Source organism: Anticarsia gemmatalis, chromosome 20, assembly GCF_050436995.1.
Source record: "Anticarsia gemmatalis isolate Benzon Research Colony breed Stoneville strain chromosome 20, ilAntGemm2 primary, whole genome shotgun sequence".
Taxonomy (NCBI): Eukaryota; Metazoa; Arthropoda; class Insecta; order Lepidoptera; family Erebidae; genus Anticarsia; species Anticarsia gemmatalis.
The window spans coordinates 8,782,866-8,805,804 of NC_134764.1; the positions used below are offsets into that span (position 1 = coordinate 8,782,866).

At 34.3% G+C, this 22,939-nt stretch overlaps 1 protein-coding gene across 2 annotated transcripts; it reads left to right on the forward strand.

Moving 5' to 3' along the window:
- The first annotated feature begins 34 nt into the window (after window positions 1–34).
- Window positions 35–18,551, forward strand: LOC142981703 (apyrase-like). Of its 2 annotated transcripts, none has more exons than XM_076127777.1 (11): window positions 35–292; window positions 6,681–6,903; window positions 9,121–9,324; window positions 9,970–10,100; window positions 12,844–12,994; window positions 15,826–15,952; window positions 16,311–16,468; window positions 16,688–16,769; window positions 17,023–17,181; window positions 17,604–17,743; window positions 18,375–18,551. In XM_076127777.1, the coding sequence occupies exons 1-11, from the start codon at window positions 177–179 to the stop codon at window positions 18,498–18,500; spliced, it is 1,617 nt and encodes a 538-aa protein (XP_075983892.1). In that variant the 5' UTR covers window positions 35–176; the 3' UTR covers window positions 18,501–18,551. The 2 variants fall into 2 exon arrangements, with proteins under 2 accessions (XP_075983892.1, XP_075983893.1); XM_076127778.1 differs by having other exon boundaries at window positions 9,121–9,318.
- The last annotated feature ends 4,388 nt before the right edge of the window (window positions 18,552–22,939 follow it).

The following is a 22,939-nucleotide window of genomic DNA, read 5'->3' on the forward strand; positions in this document are numbered from 1 at the left end:
AGTATTGAACCGTAGGCGCAAAGTGGCCTGTGTCAGTCATATTTAAACTTCGAATAGCGAATGTCGTCGATTTAAAAATAAGAACGACATAAAAAATGTTAGTCCAGAAATAAAACTTTATTTATTTACTTTTAATTCTGTGATTTTTTAGTTCTTTTTTTATTTTTAGTTTCAAAATGGTTTCCTTTTGTTATTTTTTATTTTGTGCGTGTTTTTTCGTTGTGAGTGCAAATGTTTTAAGAAATGATTTGTATCGGTTGGATATAGTGCATTATAATGATTTTCATGATAGGTAAGACTTTATTTATTTTTATTTCATTTATTTTTTAAGGTTACATTCCTTTAAAATAGTATCTTGGGTTGATGACTAAAATTGGAACATTGCCATCTGCGTAATACTATTAGGAATAGACAAGAGTGTTTAGTAGATTATTTTTATTTATATAAGAAATAGACGAGAAAGAATATATTTAAATACCTAGCCAATAATCAAAATTTCGCGAGTAGAAGTCATCATAACAAAAAATACGTAAACAGAAATGTTTTGTATTTGTGTTCTTTTCTATTGCTTCAAAACTGTTGACCCAATTTTGAAGAAATTTGATCTTTAGGAAGCTTGAACCCAGCCTGTCAACTGAAATATAGAAACGTTAATAAAATATTAACATTTTTTATTAAGAAGTTATTTATTCTAAACAATATAGAATTAAATTTACATTTTCAAGGGAAATCTTCCCACGTGGATGAAATCATACGCAGATGACACTCACTTAGATATAAATAGTAGATATTTTATTGAAAATACATTGAGTCATTTTAATTGACGAGAAATATGATAACGTGATACGTATTAATAAAATTATCATTTTACAACACTGTAATAGGTTTACGTAGTTACTGATCTCATATGGCTAATAAAATGATAAATACTTATCACCAATTTCTATCCTAATACTGGACATGGTTCTACTCCTATATTAAATACTAGAAGTTGCTCCACTACTTATTCTATGCATATACCAAATTTTAGTGCATTCTATCCGGTAGTTTTTACGTGATAGCGACACATACAGACGGAGGACAGACAGAAAAGAAAATTATAAATTGCAGATTCGGTATCAGTATCCGTTACTAAACACCCCCATTGGTTTTTTTTTTAAATATATTCAATGTACAGAATTGACCTCTTTACAGATTTATTATAAGTATAGATTAAAAAATACTTAGTTTTTGAAGCCACCATGCTGGCCAAATGTCTGAAGACGCATCCTTCAAAGAATTCTCACGCATGCGAGATTTGATCACGATGTTTTTCTTTCACCTTTAACAAGGGATAAATAATATAATACACACATAACTTAGAACAGTCATTATGATTGTTGTGTTCAAAAATGTCTGACAATCGACCACTTGTGGTAAGTAGGTAGGTACTGAAGATATTTTTCATTCTGTGAAAAAAACACTACTCGGGTGATATCAAGCCTGCGCAGTGGTTTAGGTCGCCACGCCGCTACCATTGCATCGGGTGCTTCGTGGGTTCGATTCCCACACGGGACAATTATTTGTGTGATCCACAAATAATGGTTTCGGGTCTGGTTGTGCTTTGTGTCCGTTGCTTGTATGTTTGTAAAAGTCCCCGCGACACAAGAACAATTCTTAGTGCGGGAGTTTTCTTCTTTAACACCTAAACACGAAAAAGTTTAATGCATGCTTAAAGTCACGCCATCCTCCTATATGGGTAGTCAGAGAACAGATCTCGTCACTTGGTACGATCCTTACAAACTTCCCTTGCTTCATTCACATCCATACATCTTGTCATATAGACCCGCAGTGTTTAATATGTAAACAAAACAAACACGTGCACATAATTACTTATACTTTTTTGCTTCGGCTTAATTAGCACAAAAAAAACGGATTTATCCGGCCCAGTCATTGACTTAATGGCATTTGCATGGTATTATATTAATTACTCTACCTGACACTAATTACATATCATCATTACATATTTTTTCGTTTTCTTACACCTGAATAAGTACATTATTTTCCATTTTTCAATGTTCCTATGAGATGTCTGGAGTCTTACTATAATGAACAAAAACGAATATTCGTTAAAATTTCGTTTCTTTCTTAACAATATTCTATCAGTTACAAAATGTTGGATGAACAATGGTATAGGAATAAAAGGCATACTTATCCGATACTGAATACTAACAGCTGTTAAAATAGAATAGGAACAGATCATAAAAATATATGCTACTAATAATATAAATATGTATATTTGTGAGTATGTATGTATGTTTGTTACTCATTCAGGCAAATACTACTAAACCGATTACGATGAAATTGGGTATAAAGGTAACTGAAGACCCAGAATAACACTAATAGGCTTTTTATCGCGGAATTTCTGGGCGACTGGGATTTACACGGAATGGGTTTCCGCGGACGAAAGTGCGGGCGGGACAACGAATGTATTAAAACAATAGTCAAAGATCCATTTGATATTTGACACTTATTCAAAAGAGCTGAAAGAATTAAAAGTTATTTTTATATTATATTTAATATTTTTTTCACGCAAATAAACTATGTTGCTTAAAGCCACCTTATATAATTAGGAACGAATATAATTAGGAACGAATGGAATATTTAACACATAAGTAGCGAGAAAGCTATTATTTTGTTATTGAATACAAAATATATTTCATCATTTTACACGCAAATGTTCACAAATCATTATATACTGCTATGTAAATTATATTACAATTGGTTCTGCTGCTTAGGTGTGAAAATACGCATTCACCATACATAGATATAACAAATTATTATCCAAAAAAAATATTTAAAACAAGTGGACTAGTCTGTCTCCGAGCAAAGTATAATTTTATTCCAATGATTCCATTCCTGTGGGAATTTTGATCCCATCAATCCCATACATCCTTGTCCCGACGGTAACAAACTTAAAAAAAGATCCAATTTAGACTAGTTTTTCACAAGTTATGCGCGTACAGACCTACATTTCGGGGATTTTTTTTTTATATAACATAGATGCTGCACTTGTTTCTACGTGTGACATTGTAGGTATAGATAGAAAAACTAACAAATTATGCTTATTTGTATGTATTTATGTGTTCCTCAACTCTCGCGATTGTTCATTGTTCATATTGTGGAGTAAAAACGATTTGAACCTGTGAACAAGGTCGGGGACTATTATTAGTTAAGAATCTATACTTATATACGTACTAATACCATAAAAGCTAAAGTCTGACTATTTGTTTTGTTTTTACGACTAAAGAACTGAAACGATTTTGGTGAAATTTAGCACGGAAACTGGAGAGATCGAGAGTCAAATATAAGTTTTGATTTAGTATGGAGATAGTTTATGGTCCTTTTTGGTGTCGAAACGCAAGATACTCTTTGGTTTATGGTCCTCCTTGAGTTCAAAATACTTTTTCAAAAATCGTTTATTTTACCCGAGTTAAGCCGTGCGAGTAAAACTTGCTATTGCAATATAAGATTAATTCTTTGCATCTGATAAATAATTTTTATGTATGTATAATATTATATATTTATCCTACTGACTCTGGTAAGCAAACCTTTATATAACCTTGCATATAATTGATTACAATCATATTTGCCTTATATACCCATATCGTGCTTGTATAGTAAAAATGCGAAAGTTTGAATGATTGTTACTCAATTACGCCAAAACTACTGAACGGTTATCCATGAAATACAGCAAAAAAGCAGATTATAACCTGGATTGCACATAGTTTTTATCCCGGGGCTTATATTCAGACGGATAAAGTCGCAAACAGAAGCTAGTAGTTTATAAGTATTCACCCTGAGTCGCTCATAGCCAGTTGCGCTCACCGGTCGGTGAAAACGATTTGTGGGTTAAGCAACCGTTGGCGCGGTCATTCTATCTATATGGGTGACCGCATGTGAGCTGGGCGTTTTCGTGCTTCGGAGGGCACGTAAACAGTCGATCCCGGTTATAGTCTATTAAGATAACAGTCGTTAAGCCACGTCAAAGGCCTTCGGGCGGCTTGAACAACTTTGACACTAGGTTGACCACTAACCATACGACAAACAAACAAACAACAGTATTCACCCTCTTACTAGTATAGAAATCACTATAAATAATGCGTTAAACCACGGTCAAATAAAATGTGTAATCATTACTTCACACAAGAACATATTCTATTGTGTTAAAGTTTTTACTAAAACACAAAAAGATGATGGGTATTTCTCATTATTCATTTGCGTTGCTATTTATATATAGAATTACTTTTTATCAACATAATCATGGTTTTTTGTAGAAAACAAAGTACCGTCGTAATTTGTGGTCAAGGAAAGATTGGGTATACTGTTTCTTAATAGTAATTTTATGCTTGTAACATATTAATAACTTAATGTAGGACATAAATAACTTAATATTGATTTATCAGGACGATAAATGAATAGGAAAATGGGGTTGAACCTAGTTATATCAATACACTATTTTCGGCAAAAATCTCAAGCTCATATAACGCTTCGTTTAATATAGCCTATTGCCAAATACTGGACTTGTTGCCAAACTTCAGACTGCCATTAAGATGATTCCGAAAAGCATTGGAAATTCCCGGGAATATTTAACCGAAATAAATATGTTAAATTTCCTTATGCATCAATCCTCTGAGTAGAGATTGTTTCTTTCCTTATGCATCACAATGCATTTCGGGAAATCTATATGAAAAACCCTTCAGTAATTTGATGAGTTTACATACAGTCAACCTGGGTAACTTTCAATCACTTAGGTAACGTTGACAGTGGGAATTTGAACTAGTTCCGATTATTTTTTCATATGAAACCAACACAATTGATAAAGGTTTATTTTAGTTTCGCAAACTTATATCAATTGTGTTGGTTTCATATTCCCACTGTCAATGTTACCCAAATTGACCTTATTTAGTAGAGTAGACAGTGCCCAAAGAGCACTACTTGCTACGCTCTTTTCAAACTTCTTTTGCCTCATTCACATCCAAACATCTTGTCATACAGGATTACCGATTACGAGTACTACGCACTTGACATTTAATGACATTATTGCAAATAATACTATAAAACAGTTTTAAAATATGTAGTGTTAATAAAACTCTCTTGCTCACGACTTTGCCTACCATTATTAGTAAACACAATTTTTCTTTATTTCCTCAACTCGGAAGAATACAAACGAAAGTGCTCCTTTTTAGTATGTAGTCATCTTAAACCTTTAAAATCACAATAGTATGAATAATAATGAATATTGACAACAGTTTTTGAAGCTAACTTTCTCATGTCAATGTGAGTGACATAGTTCTTTACAAATATGGTGTGTGCACGTGATTTAACTTCGAGGCTAACTACCTCTTACATGTGTCTATATGTATTTGTATACATTACCTTAGTGGGTATACAAATGGACATACAAGCTAGCAAGCTACCTGACATATGGGCATTATTATGCACATTTTTTAGGTACAACATACCTACCTATTAACTACTACTAACCCAACCCATTCTTATTTCGTCCTAATACAAAATATTTAGGGTAAAATTAAAAAAAAAGCAGATAATGTTTAATTCTGGATGTTGGAATCCTGAAAGTTCCTAACTATATAAATAATAAATTTTTATGTAAGTTTTCACCGTTAAACCACTGAGCTGTGGAGACGCTTGGAGACTCAAGATTAAACAAAGACAACTTATAATATAAAATCAATCCATAATGGATTAAATATAATAGGGGATGTATGTTCGTGGGTCTGCTAGTGAAGATATATTTTTTGCTATAGTCTGCCCACGACTACGTCCGAATGAAAATAATCTCGGGGTAAAAAGTATCCAATGTGTAAATACAGTTTATAAACGATTCGATTTTTTCGTCAAAATACATGCAGTAGTTTTGACGTAATCGAGTTACATAAACTTTCGCATTTATAATATAAGTACGATTAGTAGGATTTTATAAAAATCTACGGGGTCACAGCAATTTAGAAACAACAAGATTAACGAACGATCTTAAAGTGAGATGAGTTCAACAGTTATGAAGTAAACTGTATCTGTTTATAAAACTGTTTGTAGTGGATTTACAAACAATGTTCCGATCAATACAGTATGTGTGATAATTCATAACATTCCGGGAAAAAACTCTACAACGGTTGCTAAGTGTTATTGTAGTTAATAACTCAATCGATAGGTATACATTTTAATACAAAAATGGCTTCGATCCATGTAAATCTTTCTGATTGTGAATAATAATATGTTAAGCTTTCAGAGCTGAACTACTAAAGTGATCTATTTTCACGTAGAAAACAAAAAGTATTTTATTTCATTAAATTATTTCTCTGACAACTAATTTTACCGGAATTTTTTAGAAAACACACAATACTATCAGACACGGAACAAAAATCTGATCAAAAGATTCAAAATATCAAAAAATAATAACGAAAAAGCCATGTCCCGTACGGGCGCGGCTCAATAAATCTAAGGCACGATTTTTTACTGAGTAATTCGTTCTTATGGTACTCAGTAGGGGCGTTGATCACATTTTCAGACAATATCTGTAGTCGATAGTAAATCCCCCTCTGGACTATGTCGTTACGACTCCTTTAACTACATTTCACTCATATTCTCAGCACTAAACTCCAAAACCCTTGTTACAGATTCGAAGAAACCTCAATAGCATTTCCAATATGTAAATCGAACGACACCACCTGCGTCGGAGGCTTCGCTCGCCTGTACCACGAGATCCAGGTCCTAGTGGAAGAGCACCCAGATGCCTTAGTCCTCAATGCTGGAGACAACTTCCAGGGCACCTACTGGTACACCCTTATGAAGTGGAATGTCACGCAGAAGTTCATTAATATGATTCCCAATGATGTTCATGTGAGTTTATGTTTTTGGGCTGTTGGTTGAAAAATGGTGGGTCGTTTTTGATGATGTTTTTGTCGGGGTGTACCTGGTTTTGTCACAGAATGGTTTATGTAGTAGCCAAGTAGGGTGTGTTGACTTTTATGCAACTAAGGGCTGATTTTTAATTGTTTGATAACTGAATAATAAATTATTTTGACATTTTAGCATGCTGAATACTTCAAAAAAATTTGTCTAATAAAGTTATCCGTATAAGAAATTTACATACAATTCATGGGACTGATCCCAAAAATACTCAAAATAAACCTAAATATCTATTTTTTTTAATGTACTAGTATTCTAATATGTAACAAGCAAGAAACGACGTATGTCAAGTAACTTTTAAATGCTTGCGTAAAAGAACCACCTGAAATAAATTTGCATATTTCGTTTCATTCTTAAAATCTTTTGTTATATTTGCTCATACATATTTACTTACTCAATTGGCAATATCCATTCCTCACTCGCATTTTAGCTTTAAAGAGAAAGTCCGTGACCATGAAAAACGTCAATGCATATTGTACACATTGTTCACTACAGTTACTCAATAGTCGGTATACATTGCTTGGTCAATGAGAGAGAGAGTATATGACGTCTATAAGAAAAACGTCAATGTATTCTGTACACATTGATCCACTACATTTCAGTCAGATACTCAATGGACGTTATCCATTGCTCGCTCATTTTAGAGAGAGTACATGACGCCTGTTAGTAAAATGTCAATGTATAGTATACATAATGTTTTCTCTCAAAACTTTTTCTTTTAAAATACTGTGTATCTATCTGTGTTTAATAAAGGAAATCAGTAATGAACCTTGAACAATAATAGATATTTAATTGTCTATTGCAAAACGAAATTTAATAGGAAGTTATGACCTTAATGAGGTTTAAACAGGCTTATGTCAATTACGATGATCACTTACTAGCTAAATCACGCTGGTCTGTTTACGTGTAATTTGGGAAAATAAATGTTTTATAAACCTATGTTTATACTGGCCCATTATCCGTATAAGGCCTTCAACTACCATCTTGCAAAATTCTTTCAAAATCGGTTAAGTAGTTTAGGCGTGAAAATATAGTACGCAGACTAAATTTTGCATTTAATAGTTTCATGGATAATTATTTATATGTGATTGTATGTTATATAAATCGCGTATTGCCAAATACCGGGCACATTACCTTACTTCGGACTATGATTGAAAACAATCCAATATAAATTAGAAAAACACCAACAGCACTTTGCCCAACCCGGGAAATAAACCCGAGGTCATGTGGACCGCAGTCTGATACAGTACCGACACAGAGATACAGATTTGTGAAAGAATAACAGACAAACAGACTTTCATAAATTTATGTTATTAACGTGTGTAAAATCCTGTAAATATTTGCACTTTGAACAAAGCAAATTAATATGCCTTGTGAATTAGGAGGAATTACTGGAAATTCACTGATGGAATACCATTGATCAAATATTAGATATTTGGCTGGCTTTGTACGTGAATTATGTTAGGATTATGCGTTGTTTCGACTAACTACTGTATTTGTTTAGACTAGTTGCTGCGTGTGACTTCGTCTGCATGAAAAAAGGCTCAGGCTAAAAAGTAACCTATGTGTTACTAGATTATAAATGATCTGTGTACTGAATTTATCCGTTAATTGTATAAAAATCTGTTTTGTAGCACTGTTCAAACATTTAAACATAACATGAGCACAATTTATAATATTAGTAAGATATAGTTCGATTATTATGCTTGTGTTTTCAGTACAAGTTACCTGTTGTTTTTATTTGCTTTGCATCTAGTTAGATAATTGTTATTATGACTCTTATTTATTCGTAACCGACTTATTAAAGAGAAGGTTCTTATTTTTTCTTATTTCATTTTTATTTCAAACTAGCTGACTCGCACAACTTTGCTCGCGTCACGCAAAAGAGAATGGGTCAGAACTTTCCCCGTTTTTGTAAAAAAAAAATATAGGTAGTCTGCTCCTATTGGTCGTAGCGTGATGATATACATACATAGCCTTCCTCCATAAATAGACTATCTAACACTACCATAATTTTTCAAATCAGAACAAATAAACAAACTCTTCAGCTTTATAATATTACTATAGTTATACACTTCAGCACCTTCACGTATCTATGTATGTATTGTATCAACCGATATATAACGATATATAATAACTCTTTTCTAGGCTCTAGGCAACCACGAGTTCGACGACGGCGTCCCAGGCCTCGCTCCATTCATCAAAGCTCTGAAAGCTCCTGTAGTTGCAGCCAACCTCATCACTAGCAAAGACTCAGAGTTGTACAGCACTTATAAGCCTCATGTAATTGTACAGAAGAACGGGAAGAAGATAGGAGTTATAGGACTTATTACACAGAGAACACAGGTGAGGGTGTGTATCACCAGCTGTTACTGGTGGTGGTGTAGAATTAGTATTTTCATTATAATTACTTATTTTTAAATACGAAAATTACCCTTTATCTAGAATTTTGTTTATAGTTGCTAAGAGCCCTGCCTCACTTGGACGCCATGGCGGCGTCGCTGGCTACGTATCCAAGCAGTCAATATTGAATGTATGTCACCTACCTCACGTGGCGACGGTGTGGCTACGTGACATTTCAATATTAACTGCTTGGATACGTAGCCAGCGACGCCGCCATGGCGTCCTAACAAGGCAGGGCTCTTAGAGTGGGCAAAGTGTGCGTACTCATAGTATTACACGCAAGAGCGTCTTTATTTCGGTTTTTACCTATTTATGATATGCGTATGTACGATAGTCGATAACTATATGCCATACGCAAAACGAGAATACTTTTCACTTTACCAAGGAAACTATGGAAAAAACGACTATCATGGTTCCTCCAGGTGATGAAGAACCGACGACTCTACATAATACCTTTCGGCACGTCAGTCCCATACGGAAATAGAGTAATTTTAATCAGGAAATCTCTAACTTTGCTGTAAATTAAACTGTTTAAATAAATAGACTGAACAAAAATAATAACAGTTTCTTCTTCCCTGTTTTAAATTGTCTTAGAAAATATCCAAAGCAGATGAAGTAACGTTCTTGGACCCAATTCCTGTGGTGGAAAAAGAAGCCAAACTGCTGACGGACCAGGGCGTGGACATCATTGTGGTGCTGTCACATTGTGGACTGGATGTTGATCAGTAAGTAGTAATATGCACAATAAAGTTTATACGTATGTTCATTAGTTATCTGGTTACAATGGTTATAATTGAAAGTGTATTAAATATCGGTGTTTGCCATATTGCTTTCACTGTTGAAGTCGTAGGACAGCCAAATAAACGGCTCGTAACAATCTCCACAGTTGGAATGATGGTATTCAAACAAAGAATTGAGAAAGTCCAATAACGCTTTGCTTGAAACAAACTTTAATACTCATTAGTTTTTCCAACTTGAACTCCGAACCATTGTCCTACCCTAGGCTTAAAAAAACTACACCTTTTGATCTGTTAACCATATTTAAACACTTTTTAATTACATAATTTATTTATCACGCAATTGGGAAATATAATTAAAGACCAAACCTACTTCAGCTAGTCTTTAACCAAAAAAATCACCTTTTCTTCAAAGAGGCTCGAACACAATATAAAATGCCTTTCAACGCTGGTTTCTACGGAGGCATTTACCTCATAACATAGATATTAAACCATATATTCTCGGGTGCATAAACCATGCATTATTCTTAGACAAAGACCAGACGATATTAAAGACTAAATATACGTCAGGTAAAGCCTTTGCCGCCTTAGGGCAAGAGCACACTTGACACTTTCACTGCACATTTTAAAGAAGTTAAATACACTGTAGATCTTAGTTCTAGCGTGTGAAATAAATGAAATAATATAGTTATGTACTAAAATAATTTGTTTTCTGCTTCTCTGTGGTCTGAAGGGTAGTTTTTGCGACTGATATTTTAAATTTCAGGTACGAATCATGGGTCCTGAAAAGTTTTATAGGGATTTTCTAATGAATATTAGAATATTTCTGCGCGGGATTTGATAAGAAATCCGTTACAAGGCAAAAGGCTTGCCCATTGTTGTATGGGCTTATCACTGTAAAATGTCGACATAATAATAATATAGAGTATTTCATATATCTCTACACATAAAAAGCCTGCTAACATCAAAGAAATGAAAACGACTACCATTGTAACTCGCATGTGATTTAACCTTTACATCTCACGAGTTTATTGGAACCGTCCTATGCACTCCTTACCGACAGGTTTATTTGAAAATATACTAGATAGCCACTACCTTTGCATTTAAATCGACCGTAACTCGATAGTGGCCTTTCCAGCATAAATCTTCATATTACGAAGATTCCTTCGGGTTAATATAGTTTGAAATTTTATGGATTATCGTTTAAGTTTTAAGTTGAAGTCTTTATGGTGATGATGATGATACATAATACGTAATTGGGGACGGGATCTTTATTTTGATTTAACTGTACGTTGGACGCAGTGGTTTAAGTGATCACCTCTCTTAGTGCTCATTCACGTTGACTCGCGGGCGCGGTGGCGGGCGCGGTCGCGAAATATCAAACATATGGCGATGTACCGAAGTGTTCACGTACAAACCGTTCGCGCGGTCTAAGTCGCGGGCGAGCTAGCGGCGCGGCGGCGTCGCGCGCGGCCCGCGTGGCGCGCTCGCGCCAATATCAAACAAGTGAAGATGTTCGTGTGTGTTCACGTCGCACTAGCGGTGGCGGGCGCGATTCACTCGCGATGTCAAGTGAGATTAACCAGTTTGAGCCAGTTTGAGCCAAACGCCCGCCTGGCGGCCAACGTGAACACAAATCGCCACGTCCGCGTCCCCGCGCTCGCGACCGCCACCGCGCCCGCGAGTTCCAACGTGAACAAGCACTTAAAGCCGCGTGTGGTACATTCGAATCCAACCCGAGACAAATCTTTGTGTGATGAGCACGAGTATTTGTTATACGTTACGAGTTTGTATTTAAAAGTATATAAGTATGTTTATCAGTTATTACCATATTACAAGCTCTGCTAGTTTGGAATCACATGACCGTGAGTAAGTTGTCCAATGATATTTATTTATTTCCAGATAGAGTCATACGACTGAGAAATTTGTAAAAATCCGTATCTTGGATGCGATGGTGAACTTAGTTAGCTTTGTAGACTCTGACCTATAACCTTCTCTTATTACAGGAGAAGGTTTCTACAGCTATAAACTCAAAATTAGCATAGTAATAGGATTTTACTAACATAATATTAAGAGTTTCTATCAAAGAAGTAAAATAAATATGTCTGGAAAGTACCAAAGCAGTTGAAAGTATAATTATTAACGTCCTCATTTTAACAAATCCACATAATATTTGTTTATTTTAACGACAAGTAAACGGCCCAATCCGCAGTTCTTTGGCACATAAACGGCTTTAAGGTACATTAACTCAAATATTATAATATTTCTTATCTTTAAACGTTTTCCTATTGTATTAGCAGTCGTATACAGCTCTTTTTAAATAACATAATAATTATGTATTATGAGTTATTTGAGAATTTTTGATCAATGATTTAAAACATAGTAAAATTTTAATAAATTCGGATGCTACTTTAATTATAACTTTTTACAGCTTAAGTCTGAATGACTAAATAAGTAACGATTTTAAACTCTCGCGACTTGTACACATAATATTATAATGAAATCGGTCTTAAACGCGATTGAAAATTAAAGGTTAGAATACCTTATTTGTTTACCCGACGTTTCGATCGGGTATTCTAACCTATAATTTTTAATCGCGTTTGAGACTAAATAACGAACAGTTATTTACTGTTTTTTTAAGAATTTTAACTTTTTTGATAACAATATTCCAGACGACTGAAATATGATTCTCAGATACTTGAAATATCTTAATTATTTCCCTTGTTTACAGAGAAATCGCAAAGCAAGTGGGTCAGAACATAGACGTGATTGTCGGAGGTCATACTCACAGTCTGTTATGGAACGGAGAGGCACCTTCCAAGGAGTACGTCTCTGGACCCTATCCTGTACTCGTCGAAAGTGAAGCGAAGCCGGGACATAAGGTTAGTTAAAAAAGTACCTGTTTCAGTGCTACTGCTGGGCAAAATACTTCTCCTGAATTTCTAGAACCATAAGGCTTTGAATCCATGACGCAAGCTAATTGAAGGCCTTAAATTATTTCTAGAATTGATTTAAATAATCATTTTCAGCGCTCAATGTTTGTCTTCACCATTCGAACAAGTTCTTAGTGATTATAACTCAGAAACTTCATTACTTGGTTTTGAACCATCGACCACCTGAATAGGAGGTGAATGCTTATAACTGAGACTTACAAGACTGTAGTAATCACGATTGCTTATAAAAATATCACTAAAACTTTTTAAAATTTTTATCTAATTTTATTTCAAGTTTCTAAAATCCGAATTTCTTGTCTAACTGTGTTAGTAGTTTGTACAAAAACCCCTGATTTTTACTCACGAATAAAAACTGTACTAAAAAGTGTCTATTTGAGTCTGTCTAGTTAATATAATTTCAGTCTGTCTGTAACTTTGACTAACTATATCAAGGGCAAGTCAATTTTCAGTATTATAGTTTAGTTTCATGACTGAAACCTGAAAATGTAGAGTTCTTTATTAACTTACAATAAATGTTTGTTTAATGTATTAAATGTATTTTATATATGTTACTGTAAAAGCCCGAACGGTGGTAAATCCTAAGATTTTCCGGTATAACCTAAGATTTACCAACTCGCAATGGTAAAAGTCCGAACAATTCTTTTCTTTCGAACTTTTACCTATATTCACTTGATGATGTCGAGATGTCGCCGGAGCCCCGCTACGCGGGGCTCCTCCTTCTGGGTGGTTAAAAAAAAATAACCACGAAGGCTAAGGTGGGAGCTTCGCTTCGCTCGCTCCCACCTTAGCCTTCTAACCTAACCTACCCATGTCGCTTTGCCCAAAACTCCTTCTTTATAAGTATGTCACAGTATATAGTTATACCGTGAAATAGTTATAAACATAGTTATGAAGAAGGATTTTTTTATATATCGTAACATAGTTTTTAAACTCTGGCTTGTTCGGACTTTTACCATTGAGAGTTGGTAAATCTTAGGTTTTACCGGAAAATCTTAGGATTTACCACAGTTCGGGCTTTTACAGTAACATATACATACCTACGTGCAAATAAATTTGAAATTTATGAACTTACTTAAAATTACGCTGTTTTCCCATGCCCGCGTAGGCAGGGAAGACCAGAGGACGAGAAAATAGATGTAACTTCGAGCATCAACTAAAATTCAGTATCGTTTCAATATTTGGCCGTTAGTATTTTTTTTATAACACGGGAATTTTTACAAACATACAAAGCATCTAACAAGTAATCTATTTACTTCAAGTATTTAACAACTGGGAATCAAACCCGCATCACTATCACAGTCCAAATCATACCAGATGTTATCATTTCAAAAAAGTTCGACGTAACTAAGAACCAAAAAATTCAAACTAATTTAAGCCTTTTTTAGTCTTGTGTATAATGATGGTTAGCAAAAAAGGCTTCAATTTATATTTAAATTGAAAATGAATTGATTAATTGAACGACCGACCGTGATCCCTTCAATCTTATGATCAGGTCATGAACCTTACGCTTTTATCTTATTGCGAGAAGATAAACTCAGGTAAGACTCGCAATTTTTACTTAATTTGTATAATTAAGTAACCAATATGTAATTTTATAATTTTGTTTAATGCGACTGTTGATCGAAAGGTCTTGGGTTCGATTTTCGGGTGGGGCAATAGGCTATTGAGGTTTCTTGGTTTAGCAATCAGTTCAGAACTGACAATTAAGAGAGCATTTTTTAAAATACATATTTTGCACTATTAATAGTCTTGTATCGCGGGGACTTGTACAAACATACAAACAATGGACACAAAGTACAACCAGACACAAAAAAACTATTTGTAAGTCACATCAAATTTTTTGCTATGTGGTGTGGGATATATATAATCTGTTACATTGATAGTGTCGGGGAACATGTAAAGCCGTCCTGCGCCTGACTCCTTACTGGTCGTGTCGGTTATCCGTCTCACCGGGTTATGTGAGTGAAGGAATAGAGAGTGTACCTGTGTATTGTGCACACACTTGGACACTATAAACAAAGTCTCGCACAGATGGCCAATTTCAATGAAACTGACCGCCGTAGCCGGATATCGGCTAGGAGGTCGTTAAGGTCTTGGTGACCACCTTAACCACTGCACCATAGCAACCATCCACAGCATTTGCTCCACGTGTCCATAATATTATCTAAATATCAATTAACATCAATAATTACTGAATATTAGAAACAAACCAAATTAATTGGTAATTAGAATTAACTAGCTGTCATCCGATACAGTTAATTAATAGTATCGTTTGATTAAAGTAAGGGAAATGGGTAATTAATTAAAATTGATAACCGCAACGATCAAATGAACTGATATTATCTTACTATTGTTTGATCCATTTATTTATCTGTGTATTGTGTGTCAATTCTAACCGAAATATTTTTTAATTATTTATCAAGCTAGTTTTTTATTACTTTTGCTAAATAATTCTCCCCGAATTCTGTGGTATTCTATGTTGAATAAAATTGTATATTTATAAAAAAAATAGGATTCGATTATAAAAAAATGCTTATCAATGCAACATTTTGATGTAAAGTTTCGGCTAGCTTGTTTAGTAGTTTTTGCATGAATGAAAGAGTTACCAACAAACATTTGCATTTGAGTTAGAATACATTTTAGTTGGTATATTAACTTTTACTTCTACATAATATTATATAAACCGATTCTTGCATCAAGGGAACACACTTTAGAGTTTGTGGAGTTCAAGAGATATTGACTTTTTAATCCTACTTCAGGTATTAATAGTGACGGCATCGGCGTTTTCCAAGTATTTGGGTAATATGTCCGTGTTTTTCGATGACAAAGGCGATCTGCAACATTTCGAAGGAACGCCTGTATACTTGAACAGGTCCATTCCCGAAGGTATGTTTTATAATATTTTAAACAGGTGAAGATTGTCACTCTAAAACAATGCATGGTTGTTAATTTGATTTTGCAGAATATATAGCACCCAAATCAGCACAGTATAAAAAAAAGACAAACTACAACTATAGTCATTAGTTTTTTGCAATAGACAATTACTTTTTCCGTTGTCTTTCTAGAAATAGTAAATTATTACATCGCAACACAATATGAAAATCATTATCCCGTGCGAATGCCTAGAACAGAAATCATAGTTGCTTTAATAAAACTCAATTCACAAAATCTACTCTCTCTCACATTACAAGTTTCTACTTTTGCAAGTTAACAGTAGAAATGAATACTCCTTGATTTGTTACAGATCCCAAAATCAAAGCTCTTCTACAGCCATACGCAGACGAATTACACAAAGTAGTGAGAGAGGTGGTAGGTTACTCCAAAGATGTTCTCAAGATGGATCCCTGTGGATCTAAGGAGTGTGAACTTGGAAATCTTATTGCTGATGCTATTATGGATGGTGTGAGTATACATATTTTCCTATTAACTATATTTAGATAAGAACAAATAAATATGTTGTGTGTGCGAATTTCTTGGAATTGGTTCTGGCAAAAGCAGACCCTTCCCTCCTTTTACATGGTACCAACAATATTAGAGGCTAAACGTAGATGTATGCAACATTCACTCCACCTATCCCACAACTACTTACTACGTTTATTTTTTAATTATTCTCTTCTTCAGGCCAATGAAATGTATCCATCAAAACTGCCATGCATATCGTTTCTACAAAGAAATATGATTCGTGCTTCCATGCCAAAAGGAGGTAAGATTTTCATATAATTCATATGCCTTTAAATTGCACAAGATTTCAGAATCACTTTTTTATTTTTCTTAATCTGTATATGAATTTAGTACAAAAGCTGTCCCTCCTACCTCATTGTAGTAAGCACAGAAGTATTTTTATTTATAACATTTCATACTTAATGGTTTTACAACAATAAAACTCACTTTTTACAAAAACGAGAGGCAGTACAGGAACGATAACACTTAAATGGCCAATAACCATATTATTTCAGATATAACAAGAGGAGCAATAATCAACATGTCTCCGTTTACAAACCACGTCGTCACACTGGTAGTGCCAGGACGGTACATCTTGACAGCTCTGCAAAAGTCTGTAGAACACCCCTGGAGAGCACACCCTTATGTTGGACCTTATACTCCTATGATTTCTGGTAACACTATTATTTATTTTTGAAAGGTGTTTGAGTTTTTTTGTTGTTTTAGACAGCTTTATGGGGGTGGTTAAAAGTGATGATCACGAGAACTCGGGTTCGATTTCCGCATAGCGGCAAAAGACAAAGTAAAGAGAATATTTGTGTTGGTATTGTACCACAGTTGCTTTTTTGATCATTAAACAAGAGAAAGTGTTGTATTATGATGCGATCTCTTATTTTTCAATTTAACCATCTTAGAAAGAGACCTTCATATATATGTAAAGATAAAGATTTAAACCTGCAAACATTAATTTATCCAGTATGCTATGTACCTTTCATAAAAAAATAAATGCAAAAAGGACCCAGTACAAACCAAAATATATTTAACTATTTGATTTCCAATCCTTAGAACCATGTTTGACTCTGAATCTTGTTTTCAGGTATAAAATTAACAATGAATACAACATCAGGCGAAGTGATGGAGGCGCTAGTGACATCTGGCGGTGAAGCTAAACAACTCAATCCAGATGAAGAGTATCAATTTATTACTATGGACTTTATCACTAATGTAGCTTATAAGGTGAGGTTTCATTCATACAATCTTAATTTAGCTAGTAAATTATAAATAACTAGCTGACCCGCGCAACTTTGCTTGCGTCACATAAGAGTGTCATAATTTTCCCCGTTTTTGTAACATTTTTCACCCGTTCTCTGCTCCCTTTAGTCGTAGCGTGATGATATATAGCCTATAGCCTTACTCGATACATGGGCTATCTAACACTGAAATATTTTTTCAAATGGGACTAGTAGTTTCTGAGATTAGCGCGTTCAAACAAACAAACAAACAAACTCTTCAGCTTTATAATATTAGTATAGATATTAAGACTTTGCCCCACTACTAGGCAATATATTAAGTTACGAGAATATTCTCCTAACGTATATCCGGGAAATATGGTTACTTTTAAGAAAACTTTGTTAATAGGGTACGCGATTCGTTTTGACCTTTTATTATTCAAGAAGAAGCGATGCAACATTTTTTTTTCTATTCCTGGACCTGTACCTATTCTGTAGGTGCGCATAGTTATGTTAAAAAGTTCTCCCTACGAGCCTAAGATCTGCCCACGCCTTTGATATGGACCATAATAGTGTGAAAACCAAAGATGATATTACAGTTTTCAAGTTTTTCAACAAAATTAATGTATTTATTCCAGGATCTCAAGAAATACGGTCGTAACCTCAAACTAGTGGGCAAAGACGCCGACATAGTGGAAGCGTATATAAGGAAATCATCCCCCATCACACCGTACTTAGACAACCGACTTACTTTACTTAGCTAACATTACGTAGTTGTAAGATCTGTACAAAGTAAATGTATTTGTAAATATGAATATGTGTTTTATTACCCTTTAAATTTAATAAACTGTTGAAGCATTGAAACGCCCACGGAAGCATTGACGGCTGAGTGGTAACATTCGTTTTCTACGAAAGTGGTCAAGGATTCTAGTCCCAGGCAATACACCAATGACTTTTTTGCGTGACACTAGTGACAACGCTGTGTGTTAAAAATAAATTATAACTTTTACAGGGAATGAGAACACTGTAGATAAATATCATTAAATGAGTAAATATCTTTGAACAACTCACACACGGTCATTATTTTTTATTATTGATTATTGATATATTTTTAGAAACATACTTATATAGATATATTAACATCCAAGCTTAGAACAAATACTCGTGCTCATCACACAAAGATTTGTCACGGGTGGTATTCAAACCCACCACACGCGGCGCTTGAGTAATTGCGGCGAGGTGACCACTTTAACCACTTAGCCAAAATTGTGATAAAACCTTGCGCAGTTTGAAGTTCATGAAGGTACACAAAGGCCCAAATGCAAATTCGCGTACAGGTGGTTTAAAATAAAGAAAAGTGCCATGTAATTTCAGGTCAAGATAATTAGGCAACGTTTTAGAAGAAATATCAGCAATAATACGCTCAATAGTATGCTGAAGGGTCTTCATAAATGCCCAAAATCCAATTGATAAAAATCGACAACCTTTTGCCAAAAATGCAATATTAAATGAAAAATAATAGTTTATTCGTAATATTTTCATGCGCTTCGCGTTGTCATCAATTGTTGTGTAAGTGGCAGTTCGTGCTTAAAAGCCTTCGCGATCAATATGTAAAAGTGTTTTAAATTAACACGTAAATTTTACAGAATACTGTTTTTAAAGTGTTTTTTAAAGATAATGTCTGTATATTTTAAATCCAGGTTTTTATTTTATTATGAAGCATATGGCAGGTTTTGTGGTTTGTTTCAAAAGGTAAGAAACTAAAATAAAATGAATACCCTGGACACTTACGAAGAAATTCTTGACAGAAAACCTAGACCTAATATTTAAGCTCAATGATTTCGAACCTCTAACTTATGGATTGCCTTCACTATTACTGCACTACGGAACCAACCCTAAACCTATTATAAATATTTAAAATGTAAGTGTACATTTATTGTGTGTCTTTTAATACAAAACGACTCAAGCGATTTGAATAAAACCTGGCCCACCTATATATTAATTAAAGAAGTTTTGCTTATTATTCTTTGACTAAAGAAGCATGCTACTGTTTTCTACAAAAAAAAGAGCAAGGCAGACGGAGCCACAGACATAAGCTGGTCATTAAATAAAAACGTATTTACGAGCAAAAAGCATCAAAAGTACAAACACCACAAACCATTGGTAGAAAACCAATAACCGTGAATTAAATATTACATTTCAATGCAAACTGAATATTTCCGTAGAAGAAAGAAAATAATACACCAATGCTTTTATAAATCATTACCAACATATTCCAACAAGGTAAAATAACTCTTAACGTCTTATAATAGAGTTCAATTCAGCTTGAATGTTTGGTCTGACAAGAATGAGGGGTATTTTTTTAAATGTCTGTTTTTTAAAACGTTGTGCATTTCAGGCCAGTACTTGTCACTCTATTTTCAGTAAGTTTTTCAATATTATTTACTTTTAAGGTACTCTGTTGACGTATGTCTGACTGTGTGAAAAGGAAAGGAATGTTTTCAGAAAATATATTACTTAAGTAGTCAGAAAAGTTTTATGTACTATTATAAAGTAGCTTTCATCCTTTTACAGTTGGATCATAATGATCGTAGCTTAGTATAAGATCTCTAGGTTAGGTAAATAGCTATAAGATATTGAGTTAAGAAATTTTGAGCTTTTGCGTAAAAAAGTCCTTAGCATGGTATATGGCAAAAGGCTCGTTTTAAAAAATAGGCCTATACAAATTATAGGCTATAAAAATAATCTTATATTAAGTCCACTCAAATAAGCCTAAAACAAAACGACGCACGTGAAACTAAACTGTCTTCCCAGAGCAGAAAGTAAGAAGTAAAGCGTTTTATTCAACCGCATCCAAAAAGATTAGACTAAAAACCACGGCTGGAATAGAACCGGACATCAATCGAGTCTCGTGAATAAATGCTTGGTGTGGATTAAAAATCGTGTTCCGTATCCAACTGTGCTTGAAGTAAATATATAAGTAAATATAGGCATTAGATAACCTAAATGCGTTGCCTATGCATATATTTAAATCATTGCAATTTCCACGAATTAAATATTTTATTTGTTTAAAACATTTATAGAGGGCATGCAAAGTCTCCAACCCGCACTTGGCCAGCGTGGTGGACTCAAGGCCTAATCTATCCCTCATAACGGGAGGAGACCCTTGCCCAGCAGTGGGACATTAATGGGTTAAATTTATTATAAATATTTTACTGTTTAGTACAATTATATAATAATAAAATTTCGGAATACTTTTCATTTGGTTTCAGTACCTATTTAGTTAATGTGATGTAAATATTCGATGTTAAAATAGTGGTCCAGAATAGAGTGAAGTGGAGGAGAAAGGAAGGCTGATCCCACTACCATTTGATTCATAGCATGAAAGAGAGAAAGAAAGAGAGAGAGAGACGCTATATAGCTACTCGTGTGGCAAATGTGCTTAAAAATACGTGCTGTATTAATTATCACTGCTTTATTTATCATGAAAATAACCCTAAGTTTTGAACTATAATTATCAAAAATCTAGTTACAGTCTTAAAATTTTACCAAAAGCTCTCAAAACTAAATTCAAAAATGAAAGTTCTAAAGTGATTAGCATCAAGATGACATGTTAAGTTGGTAATGAGATGAATCTAATTAATATCGGTCAGGACGACAGCTGGTGACCGTTAGGGTGACCACCAATATTCAAAGTTATTGGACTTCAAAGTTTAAGGTCATAGTAGCTGCAGTCTGATTGGAAATCGTTTAGTAAGTTTGATAGTACGACCTTGATGTATGGTTCAAAGGCCTTAGTTAATATGAGAAGAAAGTAGAAAATAATACTTTCGAGAAATTATCACTTGCCTCAACGGTAAAAGAAGACGTGGTGGTGAAACTTTTCATGTGTATCGTTTTAAATCAGCTCTTGAAAGTTCGCAAAGTCGCGCTCTTCATTGAAAACTCAAGGCTGCCTCACTTATTGCAGCAGACTCCTATCAATAATTAATAATAACGTCATACCGTTTTATGGAGATGTTTTCGTTTAGTTTCTCTTTATTTAGGCATTGAGTAAAGACCTGTCAATATCATAACAATTTCTTATTAACTCCCATTATACAACAGTCCAACAACCTAGTAAAGAGCGTTTTCTAATCCGTTTTAAAAATTTAAGAATAATTTGTTATCATCCCACAGTTGGACTAGGTACTTCCAGAATAACAGAGGAGTTGGGTCAAAAAATACCTTAAAATCTGAAAATGAAAGAAAGTTCTGGTCACAATATTCGTTGGTATTCGTTTAAATCTTTGCGAATGTAACTCTTTGTAGAATTAATGTTAATGTATGGTAATGAGTGGCAGGTGAAGGAAAGCGTCGTACTGACCACCTGGCTATCCTTGAGGTAAGACACGATTTGTTTGGGAGTACCAGGATAGCATGGGACTGGAAGAGATTGAAAATTTTGGACAAATGCACCTATTGCTGAAGTTGAGATTCTCAATGTCATCAAGAAAAAGATAAATGTGAGTGATCGTCGAAAACAACACAAAAATTTTACTTATTTTGAGTCTAGTAAAACCTATGGCTTTTTTTTTTTCAAGTCTCTTTCAACATCAAAATTTGATTCTAAAATCCTGATATCTGGTGGTCAAATTTACTCACAAGATTTGACTCGTCGGCAACAAGATTCAGAAAAATTTAAAAAGAAACCTGCTCGTGACCAGGATCGATGCAACTAGTCCGAAACATCGAGTAGTACATAATTTAATAATATAATTGTGAATGTCAGTATCATACAAGCCGCGTTAGTTTTAAAACGTAGGTAGTAGGTTACACATTTAAGTACAGGTAATACATTTTTATTATATTACTTTATGGAGTCGATCCATCAATTATATTATTGCTAATTCACTTCCAGCATCTGTAAACCGTTGCTAACAATTTTTATCAGTAAAGTTGGAGCGTGGTAACGCGCAAGTTCCGCCGACAGCTCGCAGGTACAAGCGAACTGACAGCTTTGCTAAATGTCTTACTTATTTGTTTGTTGAAAACAATTGTATAAAGCCGTGTTCCAACTTACCGAACAAGGGAATAGCTGGGACTTCGTTTTGAGGAAATCGAAACCGACGTAAATATAATGGATGTTACCTATTTTTTATCCTTCTAAGGCCTAATTCACATTTTGGTTACTTACTTTAGGCCCGCCCCAGCTTTGGCACCA